Source organism: Anarhichas minor, unplaced genomic scaffold, assembly GCF_050575085.1.
Source record: "Anarhichas minor isolate MPS153535 unplaced genomic scaffold, ASM5057508v1 ptg000062l, whole genome shotgun sequence".
NCBI classification, from domain to species: Eukaryota; Metazoa; Chordata; class Actinopteri; order Perciformes; family Anarhichadidae; genus Anarhichas; species Anarhichas minor.
In genome coordinates this window covers 4,272,397-4,294,820 of record NW_027466508.1, presented here as the reverse complement: position 1 = coordinate 4,294,820, position 22,424 = coordinate 4,272,397, and the positions used below count along the sequence as shown (strand labels likewise).

At 41.1% G+C, this 22,424-nt stretch overlaps 1 protein-coding gene across 1 annotated transcript; it reads left to right on the top strand.

Moving 5' to 3' along the window:
* Positions 1-4,020: 4,020 nt before the first annotated feature.
* On the top strand, positions 4,021-21,947 carry nadsyn1 (NAD synthetase 1). Its single transcript, XM_076077919.1, has 22 exons — positions 4,021-4,314; positions 5,574-5,634; positions 5,800-5,916; positions 6,125-6,178; positions 6,303-6,392; positions 7,091-7,142; positions 7,272-7,360; positions 7,488-7,605; positions 8,390-8,521; positions 9,143-9,214; positions 11,281-11,405; positions 11,544-11,592; positions 12,427-12,529; positions 13,326-13,494; positions 14,067-14,202; positions 14,536-14,642; positions 15,664-15,795; positions 16,190-16,259; positions 17,102-17,230; positions 18,300-18,476; positions 19,366-19,510; positions 19,644-21,947. Exons 1-22 carry the CDS (start codon positions 4,230-4,232, stop codon positions 19,661-19,663), a joined length of 2,232 nt encoding a protein of 743 aa, XP_075934034.1. The 5' UTR covers positions 4,021-4,229; the 3' UTR covers positions 19,664-21,947.
* Positions 21,948-22,424: the final 477 nt, after the last annotated feature.

The window sequence follows — 22,424 nt, the reverse complement described above, 5'->3', positions numbered from 1 at the left end:
CCTTCATATGAATACACCGTCCTGACTCCTGTGACCCTCAACAGCAACCTGTGTGTTTTACATGTGATATGACTTCACAGATGTCATTCAAACAGTTATTATGATTTAAAGGGAGGGATCTTGACACCTGTTGGATTGGTGACACCCTTACAGCCGGTCTCATCACTTGTCCTGTGTGTGTGTGTCTGTGTTTGTCTCTCCAGAATAACGATTTGCCGGTGATGAGTCTCCGCGAAGGCCAGAAGCTGCGTTTTATTGGAATGCTGTAAGTAACACGCTCAAAACATGCACACGAGTGCTCACACACACTCTTTCTATTTTCCTACCTGACTCTCTTTACCTGTGTAGGAATGGAGAGATGTTGTACAAGGTCGAAGAAGACCATTTCGCGCCACCTGTCTGGGCCGCTCCTCCACCGAATGCCTCCACTTCAATGTACGTTCTTTTTACAGTTTACAGTTTTGGGTCAAAATGTACATTTCATTTTTTGTTTTGTTTTACTGTCAATAAAGCTGATTCTGTCACATGATCTCTGGCCATAAATAAGCCAGATTCTTTATCGAATATCATCTTATATTTCATGTAAAGCCGCAATTTCCGGTGTTATTTGTCTACCAAAATGCCTTCATGTATATTACTACGATCAAGTCTCTTTTAATGGGTTTTTGATTTAACAACACGTACGTCTTTCCTCACAGTTTTGCACAGCGCTAACAGGAGCTCTTACTTCGTTTTGTTTCCCCGTAGAAAGAGGAAGTTTGACAAGCAGGAGGACGACCGGCCGTACGTAAAGAAGCCCCTGAACGCCTTCATGCTCTTCATGAAGGAGCAGAGGGCAGATATCAAGGTCCCGGTGTTCAACCAGAACAGAGGGAATGCGGCCGTGAATACAATCCTGGGCCAGAGGGTAAGTGTGTCTGCTCTGGATGCTTGAGACACTCAGTGTTGCACCCTCCATCAAATTTTCTACAGCCACAGCTGTAAAAAAAAAGCCCCTTTAAATCTTCACACCTTTGCAGTGATTTGTGCTGTTCATTTATTGCCTCATGACCAGAACCCAGCCACTTGTATCTGTTAATATGTCTTAATGCTGGCGTTTTGTGTACGTGCACACTGTAGCTGTGTGCGTGCGTGTGCTAACAGCGTGCCGTCGTCTGTCCACAGTGGTCATTGCTGACAAGCGAGGATAAGGCCAAATACTACGACATGGCCCAAAAAGAAAAAGAGCTGCACGCCCAGCGACACCCCGACTGGTGCATCGCAGACAACTATGTAAGCACACCCCTCGCACGCATGTTTTGCATCACGAAACTTTTTTTATTCTATCAGCTGGTATTTGATGGAAAGCATGATGTGTGCAGGGCAAAAAGAAGAAGAGGAAGAGGGGGAAGGCTTCCGTCAGAGTTGAAGGTATGTATTTGATGTGAAAACGTGATGAAAACACTTTGGATCCTATTTGATGAGTTTGAATCGCAGATCGTTAAATTACATTGATTTCACAAACAAGAAACATGGGTTACTTTTAAACCCTTGTCAGGATTCCAGTAGAAAATGTAATGCCATTTGATTCAGTGTTGTTGAACGCACATTTAAGAAGCAGCTGCTTGTTTTTTTTGTTTATGTTGAAGCGCCTGCATGTAAATCCGACGCTGAACCGGCCAAGAAGTGGATGTGTCACCAGCATTTGTGATGGATATGGAGGACAAAAGATTACTGAAATATAAATAAAGAAATACATATCATATATTTAATTTCTACATTTTTGTTCACCTACATTTATTTATTTATGTGTCTGTATGCTAATGAGGTGGGAGGTCCTAACCTCTGTCTAAAGCAGGATTGGTCACAGGAGTGTGATCGCTTCTGGTCTACTCCTTCTGCCTTGCACAGTAACGTTGAAGTTGACTAGCCCACTCAGCTAACTGTTAGCACAAGCCGAAGTCGTTGGCATTTGTTTTAACGCTGGTTTATTCATGGCATTGTTTTTACAAGCCATTTCAAATCAAATACGATCATTAGCGAACGATTTAGAGAACCATGTACTCAACGACTATCTTCAGTTTCGGCTGGATAGATTCATGATAGATGACTTGACTCAGCTCAATGCCAATATGGATGTGGAAGTTGACCAAACGGTGTTCAAGAAGCTGCCCGCCAACTTTACATCCTCTCGGAGACAGAGGAGGCGACCCTTGGATGTCCGTCATACATTTTACCTCCAAATATAATCGAAGCACACATCGGCCCAATCCCAGTGTCCCCATAAGGCCTCAAACCCTGAACCCTCAAGGACTTACTGACGTCACCTGGTAAGTGGTTGAGTGTGAGAGACTGTGAGGGCTTGAAATGGTGTAAATATGAATGGGACAGCACTTTGCTGCAACATATCACGTTACTATAACAACGACAAAAAATCGTTGTTACTCACAAACATCTGTGATGGACTCCTCCTCCTCACAAACATCTGTGATGGACTCCTCCTCACAAACATCTGTGATCGACCCCTCCTCCTCACAAACATCTGTGATGGAGCCCTCCTCACAAACATCTGTGATGGACTCCTCCTCACACACATCTGTGATGGAGCCCTCCTCCTCACAAACATCTGTGATGGACTCCTCCTCACACACATCTGTGATGGAGCCCTCCTCCTCACACACATCTGTGATGGACTCCTCCTCACACACATCTGTGATGGACCCCTCCTCCTCACACACATCTGTGATGGACCCCTCCTACTCACAAGAGGGGATGATGGAGCCCACTCCTCTTCACGAGCAGAAAATGCCGTCAGGCCTGATGTTGGGGACCCTCACACCCCCCATACGCAGACTGCAGTGACTGTGCCCATGTGCCACATGTGTCGCCTGCCACAGGTGTACAATGTCGGCCATAGTTAAAAGTTTGTATTCATGCATTTTTTTAGTTATTTGCCTTTCTTTTCCCATCTTTTGATATGGTTGAAATTGAATAAAGTTGTATTGAACAACATAAAGTAGAGAATGGAATTATTTATTGCTGTAAAAAAAATAGTTTCCACCTTTGGGTGGAACAGTGTTGCTGTGGTTAGTGCTGTTGCCTCACATTAAGAGGGTTCGATTCCAAAGAGGTTAGTCGGTAACTCTAAATTGTTCGAGGTCTCGTTGTCCTAATAACAGGAGCAGAACAGGCTACCTGCCACAACGCTGTCAACGCCGCTGGTGGAAAATGCCGTTATCAAAAAAGGAGAAAATTTGACAGCGTCTGTACTTTTCTAATGTTACCTCGTTTACATTTCACTAAGTTTTTGTAGTTTTAATCCCAACAATGCTGTTCGTCCCGAAACCTAACTAAATAGTTTTGCTGCCTAAGAAAGTGTTGTTGTTGTTGTTGTTTTTTTAAAGTATAGTATAAGAAAACTAACAAAATAGCCAAACACTTACTTAAAGGCCGTACATTTCAAAACGAAATAAATTGTGAGGAATAGTCAGAAGGTCTCCACATAGAGGTTGAAAGTAAAGAGAGGGTGCGGCTGAGTGTGAGCATTGGGAATGGCAGAGGCATAGTTGCTTTATATACAGCAACTTGGCCTTTGAATTAACTGGACGAGAACGTGGATGTGTGATTTGATCTTCAATACAAGACAATATATATATATATATAAATATACTTTTATATATGTCTCCTCCCAGAGATTCACTATTCACTCACTCATTTATCTAATTATTTTAACTTTTTTTTAAACCTAGTCTTCCATCATTTCCATGATTTTTTGTAACAACAGCTCTGCCAATAAATACAATATACAAGATATTTTAGCATTTGGTATTTGAAATATCAGACATTCGCAATGTTTTATTCTCAAAGAATAGTCAAATAAAACACAATGACAGGCAACAATACATTCAACAGATTCAACATTTCAAAGACAGGCCAGGAACATACTCGTTTTCACGGTGACTGACGTAATGCCTCCTTTGTCCTGTGGGGCGCAGTAATGTACTCAGAAGCGAGTTAAATCCCAAAATAACAGAAGAAGAAGAAGACGCGTAGTACTGTACATTTCTCCAAACCAAGTCGACTCCTCTCCACATACTCTTAATGATAGCCGGTCTAGATATAGCTACAGTATTTACCTATACCTTAGCGTGCAAGCTTAACTTTATATACGATATCATTAGCATTGTGGTCCGCCTGGTTTGGTCACGCGACGCACCAGCTGTTGTCGCAGCAAACTAACGACCAAGAACATGGGACGGAAAGTCACCCTCGCTACTTGCTCATTGAATCAGTGGGCTTTGGACTTCGACGGCAACCTAGAGAGAATACTGAAGAGTAAGTCGGACTATTGCTGCAGGGCAGTGCTGTCATAGAGTGTACCTTCTGCCAACTGTAGCTTTCTGGTTTGTATTAATAATGTAAACATGTATGCAAAAACTGGTTTCCCAAAAAACACACCAGACACTCCATAGACGTTATGCAAATCCTCATATTAGATATGTGGAGTATAAACGGGTGTAGCTTCGCTCCTGACCAACTGTGTCTCGGTTTCTTATCAAGTATGATTGGTCAGCCACTCAGGACCATGTAAATAGACCCTTTCCTCTCAAAATGATGCGTTTTCTATTCAAAGACATACATTCACACAGCTGTCTCCAAATCGAACAGTGCAACTCAACCTGATCCTCAAAGTATTGATCATAAAGCCTGAAAACCGTTCACACACTTCATGTAACAGCCATAAACATGCAGTGACAGTGTGAACCGTCTTTCCTTAAAACAAGCATTCCCTCCTCACAGGGTTCTGGGTCCAGTACTTTGCACTTTATACAATCCATGGGTCTGTCACCAGAGCTAATAGCTAATTCTGCACTCTGAGCTAACCAGAAGTGTTCCCTCTTGAGATAATGAACATTACCACCAGTTACTTTTGTGATTTGTGCAGTTTTAACCACAAAAACAACTTTTCATCTTGATCTACCCATAAACTCGACCCATCCATACTAGGGATTAAACGTCAAGATATCTCTGTCTTTGCTGCCACATTTATTACCTTTTTTTTAATTGGCCTCTTGCAGGTCTCCTAACTTTGTGGAAGTGCAATATTAAATCACTGAAAACCTCTGAAATCTATGGGATTCCATTTGTGCCAAAATTATGTCAAATGCCTATGTTGATCGCTCACCTGACAAAACATAACAACAGTCAGACGACACATCATAACGACATTAAAAACAACAGGGAGGACGACCCACCATGATGACAGGGAGTGCCACTAACTGTTAGAAGTACTGTTTAAAGTTGAATAGACACAAACACATGTTTTGTTAGTTGAGCAATCGACTTAGACAATCAGATTGACTTAAATAGTTTTCTCACAGCTGAAGTACAGTTCAAAGTTTTGTAGAGAGAGAGACACATTTTTGTCACATGTTCAGTCAACATGGACGGTGAGCATGTCATAGTTTTGGCCCAAATGGAACCCTGTAGCAATCTTCTTCTGCCACGGGGGTCAATGCACACAAAACCAACAGTATTTGTTTGCCAAAATACCAATAATCCTGCCTGTTGCCTGTCTGTGTGTTTCTCTGCAGGTATTGAGATTGCTAAAGCTCACGGAGCCAAATACAGACTGGGCCCTGAACTGGAGATATGGTATGATGGGCAAACGCTTCATTACGTTTCACACTGACATGAGTGTATTCACACATTGAAATGTCATAGTATGATCTAAGTGGACTAGCTCCTTGTAGCGCAGAACTTTTATTAGATACTAATGCTGCCAGAGTTTGACTTTGACTTTTCTTGTTCACTTTACAGCGGCTATGGCTGCGCTGACCACTTCTATGAGTCAGACACGTTGCTCCACAGCTTTCAGGTCCTGAGGAAGCTTCTAGAGTCTCCTGTCACCCAGGACATCATCTGTGATGTGGGGATGTGGGTATCACCATCAAACCGGCAGACTCTAAACTAAATGTTTCAAGTTTTTAATCACTTTAAATTACAAAAAAGTCAAGGATTGCTCAGAACATTGGACACGCTTCCCATTTGCAGTCCACACATTAGAATTTAAACTGACACTTTGTCGTGAGAGTTTATATTTACTTAAGAAAAATGTAACCTTGGAACATCCTGTTCCCCTCAGGCCCATCATGCATCATAATGTGCGCTACAACTGTCGGGTCCTTTTCCTCAACAGGTACGTCAGCGCACCAGTCCACTCTCATAAATGACTTGTGTTTTTTTCCCTACATTTTATGCATTTATATAACTTGACTGGACACATATGTTTTATCACTGAGCATTTGTCCTTCATCCTGTAGAAAAATACTGCTGATCAGACCTAAAATGCTGATGGCCAATTACGGGGTCTACAGAGAATTGCGCTGGTTCTCACCTTGGAAGCAGTTAAGGTCAGTCATCACTCATTGACACGCGACACGTTGTGGACCTGTGGGAAGTGTAAGAGTCTGCTTCTCTGCAGCCCTTTGTGACCTCCGGATACCCTGCTTTGCAGGGACTTTGAAGTATATAATCACAGAATGCTAATTCCAGCAAAAATCCCTCCTTAGTAGCACAATCTGGTTAAACTTGAGCCGTGCTCCACATGATGAGTAAGCTGTTTGTGATGTGTAAAACATATGGAAGTGGCCTTTTAAAAAATATGCTTACTTATAATGTTGTCCAGTACAGAGACACAATAGCTTTAAGGTGAGCTTAGCACGAAGACCGGAAGCTAACCCGAACGTTTTCATACAACTCCAAAGCTGTCTTGTGATGGAGCTTGTTAGCTAGCGTGCTAGTCACCAGACCGACCAGAGCTGGAACAGTAACCAAACCTGTTCAAACCCCCGTTAGGACAGGTTAGTCTAGTGCTAACTGGCACTGAAACCACAATGCCTCATTTTCTATATTGGCAGTTGAATAAATAAGATGCATTTAGATATAGATAGATATAGATATTTTCACTTTTGTAGAAGCGAGGCTAACAGTTCCCCCATGAGTGTGGTCTTTGAACTAAGGCCTAAAACAATGATGGAATTTTGCTTCACCTTTTGAAAACAACTGGGGTGGTATTGAAAGTACTTGTCTTTTTGCTTGTTTCATTAAGGCAGGTGGAGGAGTATTTTCTACCCCGAATGATCCAGGAGGTAACGGGGCAGGTAAAAAAACAAAAACAAACTATTGTTATCTGTATTTTGAGACTAAGACTAGCCTTTTTTTCGCCACCGGAAACATTAGCGAAGAGATGGTCAGTGTTTTTTATTCCCATGTTTCTTTGTGACCATCAGGATACAGTCCCATTCGGTGACTGTGTGCTGTCCACGAAGGACACCTGCATTGGCACTGAGTTATGCCAAGAGCTCTGGCACCCCAGAAGGTACAGCACAGCAACAGAGGATTGTGTAAAGGTGCATTGCATGGGGTGTTGTCGTTTTCTGTGTTCTGACTGAAACAATCCAAACCTCCCGATGACAGAATTTTTTTTTTTTGTCTCTTTTCGTCAGCCCCCATATTCAGATGGGTCTGGATGGGGTTGAAATCTTTACAAATGCGTCTGCCAGCCACCACGTGCTCCGCAAAGCTGACCAAAGAGTCAACCTGATCAAGTCAGCCACCACCAAGGTACACTTTAACCCTCTGAACCCCAAGCAGTTTCAAGCAAAGTAAAGTTAGAAAAAGTGTGAAAAAACTTTTATTTTTCAAAAGTTGGAACAAAAATTGAATCTATATAACATTTCCCACATGTGTTACCAATATTGGAAAAAAAAGGGGGTCTCCTCGTGCTACACATATTGACCTACTAACATTTTTACAACCTCTCTTGTTCTTTCCTCTCTGCTCTGTGTAAACAGCCGAGTCATTTATATGGTATATACATTTTAATTTAATAGATCGGCCCCATTGTCCCCGATACCTGATCAAGATATTTGAGTCAGTATCGGCCCGATGTCTGTATCGTTGCATCCGTAGAATCTACAAACATTTGCTTGTTTATGCACGTAAAAACAGGGAAACGTTGTGACTATGCTTGGTAGAAACATATGTAGTATGTAGTTACGCAAGAGTATGCGCACCAACACAAACAAAATGCGCACCAACACACTGAGGCAGCCATCTGCGGCACCATCTTGAGATGTCACAGATATTGAAAAAATATCCCAATTGCAATATTGGTCAGAAAAAAAATTAGACACATTCCTGCAATCATGTAGCTCGACCAGCAACTTACCATAGACTTGATGATTGTTGTACTTACACAGACAATGCAAAACAGAGATCACCAGAGGGCAGTGCTGCACTACTAATACAGGACATAGTGCATCCGTAACATCCCGTGTTCTTAGCACAATGCAATGGTTTGACTAAAATCAGTACTGCATTCAGTGTATCGTTGGTGTTGTTCCAGAGTGGCGGAATCTACCTTTACGCCAACCAGAGGGGCTGTGATGGAGACCGTGTCTACTATGATGGTTGTGCCATGGTGGCCATCAACGGAGACATCGTGGCACTGGGAGCGGAGTTCTCGCTTAATGATGTGGTATGGACATGAAAAGAACCAGACCAGGCTCAATACATACCTGCAAATAAGTCTTCATGTAGTCGGAAATCATAAAATGACCGGTGTGAAGTGACATTATTGTAGGTGTGGGCAAAAGAATGGGTTTGGTGTTTCCTGTGTGTACGGGTCTGTTGGGTAAGTGTTGCAGAACAGGTCACACAGTTAGATAGCAGGCAGACAGCATTCCTTTGTCGCAGAATGATCTTTGTGTGTGAGTGTGTTTTACCTGTATTTTGGGGACGTAAATCTGTTTACACAGTCAAATTGTGGGGACTCACCTTACTTATTGGGACAAAATGCATGTTCTCAGAAACGGTTTATTGACAAGTACGTACAAACACATACAAGGAATTTTGCTTTGTGATTGGTGCATAACAATAAACAATAACGTAAATCATTCAATTTTAGTGTGAAGACTTTGATGTAATGTTGGTGTAAGGTTAGTTTTAGGTTATGGTTAAATTCAGGTTGGGGTCAGGATTAGGCTCGTAGCAGTTATGGTTAGTCTCCAGAAAATGAATGTAAGTCAATGTAATGTTCTCAAAACTGTCCTAGGTAATCGTGTGTGTGTGTGTGTGTGTGTGTGTGTGTGTGTTGTAGGAGGTGATTACAGCCACTCTTGACCTTGAGGATGTGCGTAGCTACCGAGGGGAAATTTGCCAGCCGAACATGGTGAGACAGCACCTCCCTCCAACCTTTGTAATGTACAAAGTTGACGAATCATGGCTTATTGATTTTTGTTTTGCTTTTATTCACTATTGCCCTCCATCACTTCTAGCACTTATTACCAGGTTCTATCAGGTGAAAATTTCAATGTGTCCAGTACTTTATTATGACAAAATATATGCAAAACTACTGATATTCCCATCAGCCTTAGCTGTACTTTGCGTTTATGATCAGCAAATGTCAGCATGCTAAACTAAGATAGTGAACATATCAAACATTATACTTGCTATAGAGTGATGAAGGGGTGACGTATGTTTTTGTGCCAACCAGGAAGTTGGCATCGCCTGGTTCCCTCCACAAAAAGCCAATGGGATTTTTCCATTGGATTTTGGATTATTGCAGAAAGTAGGCTCAGTGGCAAACAAATGTTTATGATACTTACATGTTTTGTTCAGCAAGATAATCTTCACAACGAACCCACTTTTAAGGTTTTTGTAGCGTGAACGCAATAAAGGTAAAAGGCTAACGTTAGGCTATAACGCTACAATGTAAAACGTATACCGACGGTGAGGAGTTGCCCCCAGAGACTTTTAGCATCAGCCGTCTGCAGCGTTCTCCCTCAATACTGGACAAAAGTGTTTGTCCCCTTTAGTCACTTAGACACAACAATGTGGGAAATTAGGGTCCAGGCAGAAAAATATCAGTTAGCCTTTAAGTAACTAAATCTGAACAATAACCTTTATTAAAGTACAAAGATAATTATTTTAGTTTAAGTACATTATTGTTGTACTATTTATTCAGTGGCCTGTGGCCCCATAATCACCTATGTGACATATTGTTCATTTTAATGTGTAGAAAGCCTTGGTTGTATAGTATGTAAGGTGTGGCTGTTTCTACAGTTGAGTGACCCTGGGCGGTAAAGCAGGCCTGACTCTTGTATTTCACATATCACAGCCAATGAGACTGCAACAGAGGCTGCTCTGGGGCCCCGCTCTCATGATGAAGGTGCTTCTATCTTTACAGACCCGTGAGCAAGTCTGCTCCTCTTAAGACACATATCTCAGCTAAGTTAGGTCCATGTCCGATCTCTGGCCATGAGAGGTCGAGTCCCAAATCATGCCTTTAAGTGGAAATGGAGAGAACTGAGTCCGGACAAACAAACCAAAACTGCTTAAATGTGCAGAATACAACTCAAACAATATATTAACTTAACATCAAACGTATGCCACTGAAACACACTTGAACAAAGCCCGAAGACAATTAAATCAAATAAGAAATAAAAAAATTAATATTATAGCTGCACCAATCAATATTTTCATGTTAACAATGGATCAAACGACTATGTGTAATGTGAAATGGGTCATTCATAGTAACAAACCCACAGAGAATTACCAGCCTACTTTGCCGCTCCCCTCAGCTCTACAGAGCTTTTTAGCCTCTTTCAGCTCGATGTTTTGGTGTCATGGTGTTTCCAGCAACATGCAGCTGTTTTCGGTGTCAAACCCGCTGCACACTACCTGCTCAGTACCAAACAGCAGAGAGACACTATTAGCGACTAGCTGGTGAACACAGTGGAGCATTCAGCAGCTGCTGAGCAAGATATGTTTTCTCAGGAGTTGTGTGACCAAAACGGAGCTAAATGAGTGAATATTGGACTGACATTCATCAGGTGCACACAAACACGACTCCAAGTAGATGATACTGGTGCTCTGTCTGCTGGATGTGTAAAAAGGCGACTGTCTACTTAAAACTACTAACTTCATAATAGATCAAACCCCATAAAAGATGTTGTCTCCGTGTTGCGCTGCCCCAGGTGGCCAGAAATAATCTTCCCACATATTAAATAATCCCAAATAGTTTCTTTCTTAAAAATCATATTCAATTTGAATTCTCTTTACTTTCTAGCATCTTTAGTTGGTTTAGTTAGACAGTCACACATAGCTAGGTTACAAGTGAACTATGGCTTATAAACCTTTCTCCATTTCCTGATCACTGTTTGATGCTCGTGTGTGTTTCATTATGTGTCGCTTTGTCTTGCCATTTCCTCTCAGTCTCATGCTTTTATGTTGTAGGAAATTGAACCCAAACCGTGCCACAGGGTCAAAGTTGACTTTTCTTTATCCAATGGTGATGATATCTACCTCCCTACCCACCAACCAATAACATTGCACTTCCATTCACCAGAGGAAGAGATCAGGTACAAATGCATACATTTACTTTGGTGCAAAATATGTATTTTTTCGAAGCAGAAAACTATTTATATGCTTCTAAAAAGGGCCAGTTGAAGAAACCCAGTGCAGAAATCACAACAGCATTTGCCACCTGTGTTGTTCAGTCTAGGGCCGGCCTGCTGGCTGTGGGACTACCTGAGGAGAAGTGGACAGGTGAGGAGGAACACACACACACACGCGCTGAAAAAATGCTGCTGCACAGTGTGTCGTGTGTCTCAGTTGACCCTTCACTAAGCCCCGCCCCCTGATGCTACTCTGTCAAGTTGTCAGAGCTACCATGGAGCCCACACTGTCACGAACTTCGATTCCTAAATAAATAATATCTAATTTTTGGAAAAACATAAAAGTAATTTCATAGAGAAGCAGAAAGGAGTGTCTACAATATGTGTCCAGGATGTCAAACTGATTCAGCAGTGAAAAACGAGTGGACAAACAAGGTTAAAAAGATAAAGATAGAAGCTAAAGCTACAGATCACGGTGTAAAAGTGAACCACCACATCACCTGGAGATCGTGACAGAAGAAATTAAGGAACAACACTGTTCCTGTAAAGCCGGGTAGACATTAATCACTGTCATTAAAAAGCCAAAGCAGCATGTGTATATGAATGTATGTTCAGTATACCTTCAGTAGCTAGCGTAGCATAGAGGTACTAACACTAGTTAATGATATGCAAACATACTCGGCTAATGATAGCGACACAAGTTTTTACGTAGAAACAGAAAGTTTTTGAAACATATATCTCCTTCCCACTACACAACATTTAACCATGACCAGCTCCAAATCCACAAAACCGATCTGAAAATTAAGAACATCTGAAACTATTGGATGAGAGTCTATGCATCAGAGCCGGGTAGTTGTAGGACCCTGATCGGAGCCGGCTGATGCTAAGCTGTGATTGGCCGATCTGCGTTAAATATAGGCGGAAGTTAGCGAAGCGTCGAAATAACTAAAATGAAGAAGCTATTTGATTTTGACTTGTGTCCCAGGCTGGTTTCCTGTTGCCTCTGAGTGGAGGTGTCGACAGCTCCTCCACCGCCTGCATTGTCCACTCGATGTGCGTGCTGCTCTGCCAGGCTATAGAGGACGGCAGTGAGTACTATCCTGTTTGCTTTCATTTCAGATTATTGTAAACACACTTGTTCTCTCAATGTGACTCTTGACACATGCTCTTGTTAAGGCATAAGGTGGTAATTTTCTATATTTTCCATATTCTCAACAAAAGTTGAGACCAAATCCAGCAGTGAATGTGTGCATCAAAGCCTGATATGTCTTCTTCCTTTGAGCCATAGAGCTCCGCTTTAAAAAACACACATCACTGAGCCATACTGTTGCTTCACTGCCATGAACACACACGTTGTTGTTTATTTTGAATCAATCCTACATAACCCGTTCTGCTGCCACAAATACTCACCACAGCACTAAATGTAATAGTCCCCAACAAATGCCCTATTTCATCCTGCTTGAGTAACGTCTGTTAGAAGCTACAGTGAGTCACCGTTTTAGGAATTAAAAAAATGAAACACTATATTTGTGAGGTCTGGGCTTTGTGTTGAGAGCCACAGACAGGGTTGGGAAGTAAGAATTGAGCGACTTACTACACTTACTGGTCTGATCTTTTCATGAGATTTGTTGGCAATGAAAAAAGTTATATAGTATGATACATTGGAAATCTGCACGGTAAAGAAGCAGTATTAGTGTAAGAGGGTTAGTTGAACGATGCTTTTATAAGCCTGAGAATCCAGCCTTGGATCTTAGTTGCATGCCAACCGCCTCACTTTCCCGTCTTTCCTGTCTCTTTTCACTCACACGAAATAGAAGTTTAAAAAAAGTAATATTTTCTTGTCCCCTCCCCCTCCTCTGCTTTCTCTCTCTCCATGTCTATCAGACAGCCAGGTACTGGAGGATGTCCGCAGAGTGGTAGGGGATGACTCCTACCGTCCTGAGCACCCGAGGGAGCTGTGTGGTCACATCTTCACCACCTGCTACATGGCCAGCAAAAACTCCTCAGAGGACACATGCAGCAGGGCCAAAGGCCTGGCCAATCAGATCGGCAGGTAGGCGGGGTTCAACCTGAAGGGCTTTTGTTTGAAGAGTGTGAGAATCAAGTGAAACAATAGTACAATGCAGCACATGAAGAATGGAAATCAGTGACGCAAATACTGGCTAATAATAACACAACCACAGTCTTGATGCCAGATTGTGATAAACAGACACTATTATCACAATTATAAAGTGAATATTTTTGTATTTAATATGATATATAATATTTACAAATAGTATGTGGCATAAATGTTTTGTTAAAAGTTACATATTTATGAATGCGAGAGAACCGAGAATACAGTAGCATACAGTAGAATAAGAATTATGTGAACTAATATATAACGTATGAGAAAATGATTATAAAGTAGGGTAGAGCAATGGCCCTGTAGTTCTGTGGCAAAATAAACAATATAGGCCATAATAGTGTTAATGTTATTTATTTTAAATTAAATTTATTCAATAATTTAAAAAATCAATATTTGTATTTATGTTTCATCTCTAGTCTGTTATTTTCTTTGGAGTTATTGTCCTTTGAGCTGCATTGAAATATCTTTTCATCCTCTGTTATTCATTTCTTTGTCTGCAGCACACACATGAATATTAACATAGATCTGGCAGTGAAAGGCATTCTGGGTATATTCTCACTGGTTACTGGAAGGTGTCCTCAGTTTCGAGCCAACAGAGGAAGCCACAGAGAAAACCTGGCTCTGCAGAATGTACAGGTACGACACTCAGTCACACTCACACTTTGAGTCAACGTGATGGTTTTATCGTCACGACAATGTCTTTGCCACTCCTCCTTTTGTCTGTCATTAACATATTCTGACCACAGTCTTCTTCACACTTATGTTTCAGTAACACAACTGTGACCGTTTTGTAGTTTCAATCAGTGCCGCAGAGAGTTTTGTATTCACTGTGTGTGTGTGTGTGTGTGTGTGTGTGTGTGTGTGTGTGTGTGTGTGTGTGTGTGTGTGTGTGTGTGTGTGTGTGTGTGTGTGTGTGTGTGTGTGTGTGTGTGTGCGTGTGTGTGTGCGTGCCTGCGTGTGCGTTCCCAGGCTCGAGTCAGGATGGTCCTGGCCTACCTGTTTGCCCAGCTAAGTCTGTGGGCCCGGGGGAAGCCAGGTGGATTGCTGGTGCTGGGCTCAGCTAACGTAGATGAGAGGTATTACTGGGGCTAGTCCCTGACCAGACATATATGTGAAATTTCCTTTTGAAATATATTCTAAGTTTGCAGTTGTTTCATAGGTAAAATAGATACACCTCAATAAGTAAGTAAGATTTATTTATAAAGCGCTTTTCACAGACAGAAGTCACAAAGTGCCTAACAGGAGCAGAATATCATACATAAATAACACAATGTGACCATACAAGGGCCAATAATTTAAGAACAAAATGTAAAACATGAAATGTATTTAAGAAGGCACAATAAACAGAAAGTACACAATTAAAACATTGCTTAAAAGCAGGCCTAGAGCATGACTTTTACCCAAACGCCAGTCTAAACAGGTATGTCTTGAGCTGATTTTTAAACAAATTCACGGAACCAGCAAAACGTAGGGGTGCAGGCAGAGCATTCCACAGCCTTGGCGCTACTGCCTCAAAAGCTCGGTCACCACGGGTCTTAAGGCGAGTGCGTGGGACAGACGGATAATGAAGTGTCTGATGACAATTTGGACAGACATGGATGTGAACTGCAACACGACTGTTTGGCAGAGGCGGTAATTCTCTCTACTGACCATCAGGGGGCGACTCCTCTGGTTCCAAAAATAAGTTTGATTGTATGGAAGTCTATGAGAAAATGACTCTACTTCTCACTTTAGTTATTCCATCAGTAAACTTCAGTTTATGGTCTCAATCGCTAGTTTCAAGTCTTCTTCAATACAGCATGATGTCCATTTAGAGTAAAACAGACCATAAAGCAGGGTACATTGTGATTGATAGGTTGTTACCACAGCGTTGTCGCGCACATGCGACCGTGGTGTAGTTCGTTCACTGACGTAACGTTAGCTTTTTACTTCTGCAGATTGCATTCACACTTCAAAAACATAAAAGTGGTGTTCATTTTTGACGATTATCTTGCTGAACAAAACGCGTGAATGTAGCGAGAGCGGTGCAACTACCGAAAGATAAATGCTTTCTGAATGGAGAATAATTACCGCCTAACAACAACCTTTCCTGCTCAGTCTGACAGGGTATTTCACAAAGTACGACTGCTCCAGTGCCGACATCAACCCCATAGGAGGCATCAGCAAGACGGACCTGAAGAGCTTCCTGCTCTACTGTGTCGAGCAGTTCCAGCTCACCGCTCTGAGAGGGTGAGGTCAGCTGACAGACATTTTGGGGAGATTAAACTGCTGGGTAACGTACCTGTTAGTATTCAGAACAAAGGTGGAAGGAGTAAAAGGCGGAAGCAGGAATCCGCTCCAGTATATTACCCTCTTCACCAAACACAAAACCTTCAGAGGTAGAAGTGAAAGTAGCTCCAGTATTTATGGGAAATGAGCTAAACCCACCAGCACCACCAGTGTGAGACAATGCGTTAATGGTCTTACACATCCTGCAGCACATTTAAACATTTCTATATACATATTAAGATAGATATAGGTATGGGTAGGCTTAAATTTCATGCACCAGTCATTGTTATATGCAAACTTCATATTCTGCAAGCCACAAACGGAGCATCTCGTGTGGTTTTGGTTTCCTCTGCAGCATCCTGTCGGCTCCGCCCACAGCTGAGCTGGAGCCGCTGACAGACGGGCAGGTCTCACAAACAGATGAGGTGAGAAAAGAAGGCGGTGTTGGGAAACGGGTTTGGTGCGAGCAAGAGCGTAGAAGTAGGGGGGGGCGCTCATTGTCCCTCGTACACCCCTGGCCCGATCTGGCGAAGCAACCGATGGGATCCCATCGCAAAGTGGTCTCTAGTAAATATTAGTATTGTTAAGATATTAACCAGTAATATTTGTACGCATGGAGTTTCAAACTGTGTACAGTAAAATGTGTACAAATGGGTCTACTAGGGTTGGGACAATATTCATATCTCCCGATTCGATACTATCACAATACTTGGATGCCGAATTTTTCAACTATTTCGATTTGATATTACGATTTATTGAGATTTTTTGTTTTTAGGTTCTCTAAACAAATAGTTAAAATGTTTGATTTTCAGCATTTATGTAGTCACAGCTGACCTGAAGTCAAATATATGTGAGTCATTGTCAGGAATTATTTATTATAATTTTCCCAACAACCTCCAAATAAATCAAAGAATAAAGACATTTCCCTCACAATTTAGTGGAATTTTCTCTTTAATTGACAAGAGTCAAAGGTAACATGTTTTATACTTCTGGTGAATATAATTCAATTCATCTTCTTTCAATATACAGTATGAATTTTGTACATACCCTTTGTAAATACCTTATTTTGAAAAAACGGACCTAGTCACACGTGCATCCTTGCGCTAACTTCATCGCTAGCTCTCCCCGTCAGCTTCTTTCTCTTTGTACATCTCTGGTCAGCTCGACAGGCCCAACAACAGTATTTGTTTCATAATGCTTTATTTGTCATCATCCTTTTCCTACCTTCATCCATCTTTCACTAACCACCTCATGCCTCCCTCCTCAGGCAGACATGGGGATGACCTACTCTGAGTTATCCGTGATCGGACGGCTGAGGAAGATCTCCAAGTGCGGCCCCTTCAGTATGTTCTGTAAACTCATTCACATGTGGAGGGACGCGCTCTCACCCGCAGAGGTCAGTTATCTTCTTTGCAGTGTGGAACACAATTGCAGCGCAGACACTTTGAGTGGAAGCAGGACTTTCAACAAATCTTTATGGCATTATCGACTGGAGTTTTGTTTTTTGAGATTATTTTAGGGCTGAACGATTTGAGGAAAATATCTAGTTGCGACTTTTCATGACCAATATTGTGATAACAATTTAAATTCCAATTATTTTCTATAAATGTAATTCTTAGCTTGTATCAAGAATAATCATGAATTCAATTATTTCTGCTGGAATAGAATCCGATAAAACAATACATGTGATTACAAGTATACTAAACATTACTCTATTATTCAAATATTCTGCAATAATGGCATTCATACCGCCTTGTTATAGAGTCGCTTTGTAACAATATTTATTAATAATGGCTACATACCTGATCCATTCTGTTTTTATTGACAAATTGCTGGTTTTGCACACTTGTTATTCTATTTTGTTAAAACTAAACGGAAGTCACATATAGGGGTGTTACAATAACCGTGATGTTTGAAAAATTAAACATTGATATTGTATACACATTTGATAATATCGTGTAAATAATCCAACTCCTTTAAACAGTTATGGTTACAGACTCTCTTTCCACCTTCCTACACTTGTATTTTGAGTGTAATAAATTTGCCAAAAGAGAGACAAAACAATATAAAAGTGAATTTCACCAATAGCATTATTTATTTTATCATATTTTCCATAAAGCTTGCGATTATAATGTTGTCATGAATTCTTTTGGCCACAATAATCGTGTAGTAAAAATCTGATAACGGGACAGCCCTGATTGATATTGGGCTGATGACTCACCAGCTGTACACTTTAGCTGCTTGAGCTAACGTTAACGTCTCACAGAGTGACAGCTCTAAAGCCTGACGGTGACTTGGGGCTTAAAACGATGATGTGATCGGCTTCCAAGTTGAATGAGACTTCAGCAAATCTACATTGAAACATTTCAAAATGTGTCTTTTGAACCTGATAGTGAATATTGTGCATTTAGTGGCTGTCTAAGACTTTTACCTAGAAACAACAGCGTGTCGTCGTCTTTTCCCAGGTGGCACAGAAGGTGAAGCACTTCTTCCGGATGTACTCGGTGAACCGCCACAAGATGACCACGGTGACGCCGTCCTACCACGCCGAGAGCTACAGCCCCGACGACAACCGCTTTGACCTCCGACCTTTCCTCTACAACACACGCTGGACCTGGCAGTTCAGGTGCATCGACAACCAGGTAGCAGTAAGGCAGGAGCGTCACTGCCACCTCATTCTCCGTTTGAATGGTGGGGGGAGACGGAGAAGTCAAATCTGACGGAGATGTAGCGATACAGGAAGGAACTACTATAGTATTTGGTAGAGCTGGACTTTTTTCGAGTGTGATGGCTGTACCTCCTGCACACACTATAGTTATCTATAGTCAACACTTAGTAGTTCATCATAGTAGTAAAAGTAGGATCACAAAACTCACAGTTGGGATCGTATCATAGTTTTGAGTCACGAATCAGATCAGAAAAAACTAAAGAGAACAAATCTAACTTTTAGAGATTGCCCAATCACATTTTTTGTTTATTTCTTTATCCCAGATACCAATTTCCGATCGTGCTATACAGGTCGTTTTTTTTTTTTTTCAGCGGCTGGTATACAAGGCTCCAGACTATTATTTTTCACCACCGTCCCAAAGAATAATTACAACCGTCCCGAAGACGGTGTTGAAACCTTCAAAAATTCTAAATCTTATTATTTTTCTTTGTAACTCTTATCTGTAGTGGTTATTTGCATAAAAGACAATTCAAATGATTAGGAAATAGAAGATGGCATTTTGATTGATAAGAAAATCGTACTTTAGTAGTTTTAATGATGTATTACAAGCTGCTTAGAGCAACGGTTAGCAAGTTAAACCTCTATAGTATCAATTTTATGTTGTTTGAAAACATCTCCTTCAAACAACTGGATTTATTCAAGTTTCTTGCCATAAGCTACATTTTACACGTCATAATAACGTTAGAATTTAGATTCTATTTCTAGTGCACACATTTAGCTAATTTCTTTACCGTCACACTTTACCTTGTCTTGACATACAGTATCTTTGCCTTTTCTAAATATTTGAAAAATTATATTTTTAGATACCACTGCTGAGGGTTCCGTTGCTGGTTGCTGCTGCTGGAGGGACTTCCTGGCCAGCTGGAATAAAGGATGCGCCCCCTAAAACAGAACCTTTAAATGCAGGAAGTGGCCAATTGGAAAGTACTAAGTGTCTGCCACATTCTGGTGAGGATTGGGGTTACTAGTCAAGAGAACACTATATTGTGTTATACACCATTTTTTGGAAAAACCCACCTGTGATTCCTCATGCCAGCCAGCTCGGTCCCTCACACTGATGGCTACCCTCCTTTCCCCACAGGTGTCCCAGATGGCAGATAACACCCCAAAGCAATACGAACCTAAGGTCTTCAGTGTCCTGAGAAAATCCATCACATCTGTGACGGCTCAAAAGGATCGATTATGTGGTGATTTATGTGGCACTTTCAGTAAAGCCAAATACTTTGAACTGTGTTGGTAAGCACAGGGTCAAGCAGGAGAAAAAAAAAATAATAATTTCAGGGACTATATCGAACCTTTGTTCTACCTCAGTGTCAGTGTTTTTAAAAGTTGATGTCTGATTTAACCTGTATGTGATATAGCAAATATATCGAAATGTCATATTAGTTATATGGTGTTAAAGCCAAGAAAAAATAGTTTATATTCATATTGTGGCCGGTAAAAGTCCAATATATATACACAGTATGTGCAGTTAGCATTAGCTTGTTTAATTCTAATTTGAATGTTTCAGATGTTTTTATCTGTATACCTTTTAAGAAAAACAGCGACACTGAATTGAATCAAATTTGCCTCAGTATAATCACAGAAGTGTATTTCAAATATATATTGTTCGTATATACAGTATATATATATATATATATATAACGATTTGTTTAGCTTATATCTCAACGGATTCAGTCTTCAGCCATGCTCGTGGCTCAGTGACGCTGTACTTTTACTGTAGGTTCAGTGGGGCTGAGCTAAATGCTAACATTAGCATGCTGACATGATAACAATGAACATGTTAATAAGTTGATAATGTTACATTGGCCTTCTTGTCAGGTTAGCATGCTAGCATTTACTAATTAGCACTGAATGTTAGTAGTTTTGCAGTTATTTGGTCCTAAGTCAACGTATTGGACACATAAGTTCATACCTGATGATGGCGTTGGATGAATATTGCTACATCTTCTGGGAACCATGAATGTCTGTACGAACTCCCAAAGGCAATTCATCCAATAGTTGTTGGGATGGTTCAGTCAAAGACGCAGTTGTCAACCTCATGGTGGCCGTAGATGAAAAGTCAAGGAAATGACTAAATATTTGGGATTCATCCTCTGGGAACCATGAATGTCTTTACAAAAATCCCGAGGCAATCCATCCAATAGTTTTTGAGATATCTAAGTCTTACCACCACTTTGGTCCAGACTGAAGTGTCCAATATGTCCGGTCAAACTGTTGGATGGACCAACCAACATTGCCATACTCAGAGCCATGCCACTAGTGTGACTTTAAAAGCATTTTAAGAAATCTTTGAAGATTTTGAAAATGGCAGTAGAAGATTCAATATTTCTTTATTTCTTTTCGTTCATTTTGAGTTTAAAGATAGGTTCACATTTTGTCAAGTCTATCTTATCACAATACTCTCATGTCGATTTGTAAATTTAAGGATTGCTGGTCACTGTAATCACTCCTCCTGTCCACACTGACCCTGAAAAAAATCCCTTCCATTTAAATTTACATAAGCAAGTGGATATGGTATTAAAAATGACTTGGGCCTATTGTTTAAGGTCCCATGGGGATGCAAATTTGTTAGATTAGACCTCTGGAGGAACAGCTTTCTTTATCTTTGAGAAGCTAATAGCGTTATAATATCTTTATTTAGACTGCGAGGTATATTGGGTTGTAGTATGCGCTATGTGTGGGCCTCTGAATCACTGACATATTCACAATGCACATTCTGCCCACGCTCACCCTAAAATGCTGTACATAGGAATGTCCAGTTACTTGTGCTTTTTCTGGGGTTCAGGCGAATAACTGAGGAAACACAAATTCTAAGATGCTGGTTCACATGCCCTCTCACTCAACCTCTGGTTCCAATGTCAGGTGGAGGGTTCATTCCTGGGACATTCTTCAGTAAGGGTTAATGGTTCTCATTTGCTACTAAACTATGACAGATTAGATTAAGACCGTGAAAGACATTTTCCTCCAATGTCTGGGACACTGAGGTTATTGGATTACAGGCTTGTATTTGGAGTTTAATGTCGTTGGTGAGACACTGTATGGGAGGGGTTGTGTGTTTGCTGGAAATAAAGTGACTCCAAAATACAAATTAGTTTTAAGGTGTTGTTTGTACATGTTTAAAGTTGAATGACAAAATTAATTATTCTAGTTGGACAATGTATTGGGGACAGCAGCAGCATCTCTGTAGAAAAAAACCCCTGCTGGTTTAATTAGTTGTCAGCTGACAGAGCATGTGACACGTGAGGTTGGGGCCTAATTAACAGGATTCATCTTTCTTTTAATATAGTTGTCATTTTTTCCCCACCCACAGCACTTCTGTCTGCCAGGAGATACTGTTGGGACTGCAGCTCCATACTGAATAAACTGTAGTCACTTACCCAAACACTTGACTTTGTCTCATACTTTTGAACAAAAAATACTGATAAGAGTATCAAGAAAATCTTGATTTTTTTCATGTAAATTTTGAGTCAATATGTCATTATTGTAATTACAGCAATGGGCTTCCATACCTGACACCTGAGCAGCAGTTCCGACACGATGTGAACGTTATTCCCGGCGTGACGGGGCTCTTGAACCGACACCGCGTTTAGACAGACCCTGTGAAGTTTTGTTTGTACTCGCGCGCGTGGCACCGTAGCGCGAACCTCCGCAGATTGCGCGCGAGCCACGAGCCGTGTATCGGAACTTGTAATCTATATTTCCTACAATAGTTTCCTAACACTGCTTGCTTTTACCACACGCCACTTTCCTCACCGGTATACATTGAACGTTTCTGTCCTCTCACGTGACTGTGAGATGAGGTTCCTCGCTCCACTGTGCAGCAGTAGATTGCAGCACGTGCAGCGTGCTGTAGGTGGAG

Bases quoted from the DNA above. Each gene is read 5' to 3' on its own strand.
- nadsyn1 (XM_076077919.1), top strand. From the start codon at position 4,230: ATGGGACGGAAAGTCACCCTCGCTACTTGCTCATTGAATCAGTGGGCT. The intron at 7,361-7,487 runs GTACAGCACAGC...TCTTTTCGTCAG, and splicing joins GAGCTCTGGCACCCCAGAAG to CCCCCATATTCAGATGGGTC. The intron at 7,606-8,389 runs GTACACTTTAAC...GTGTTGTTCCAG, and splicing joins TCAAGTCAGCCACCACCAAG to AGTGGCGGAATCTACCTTTA.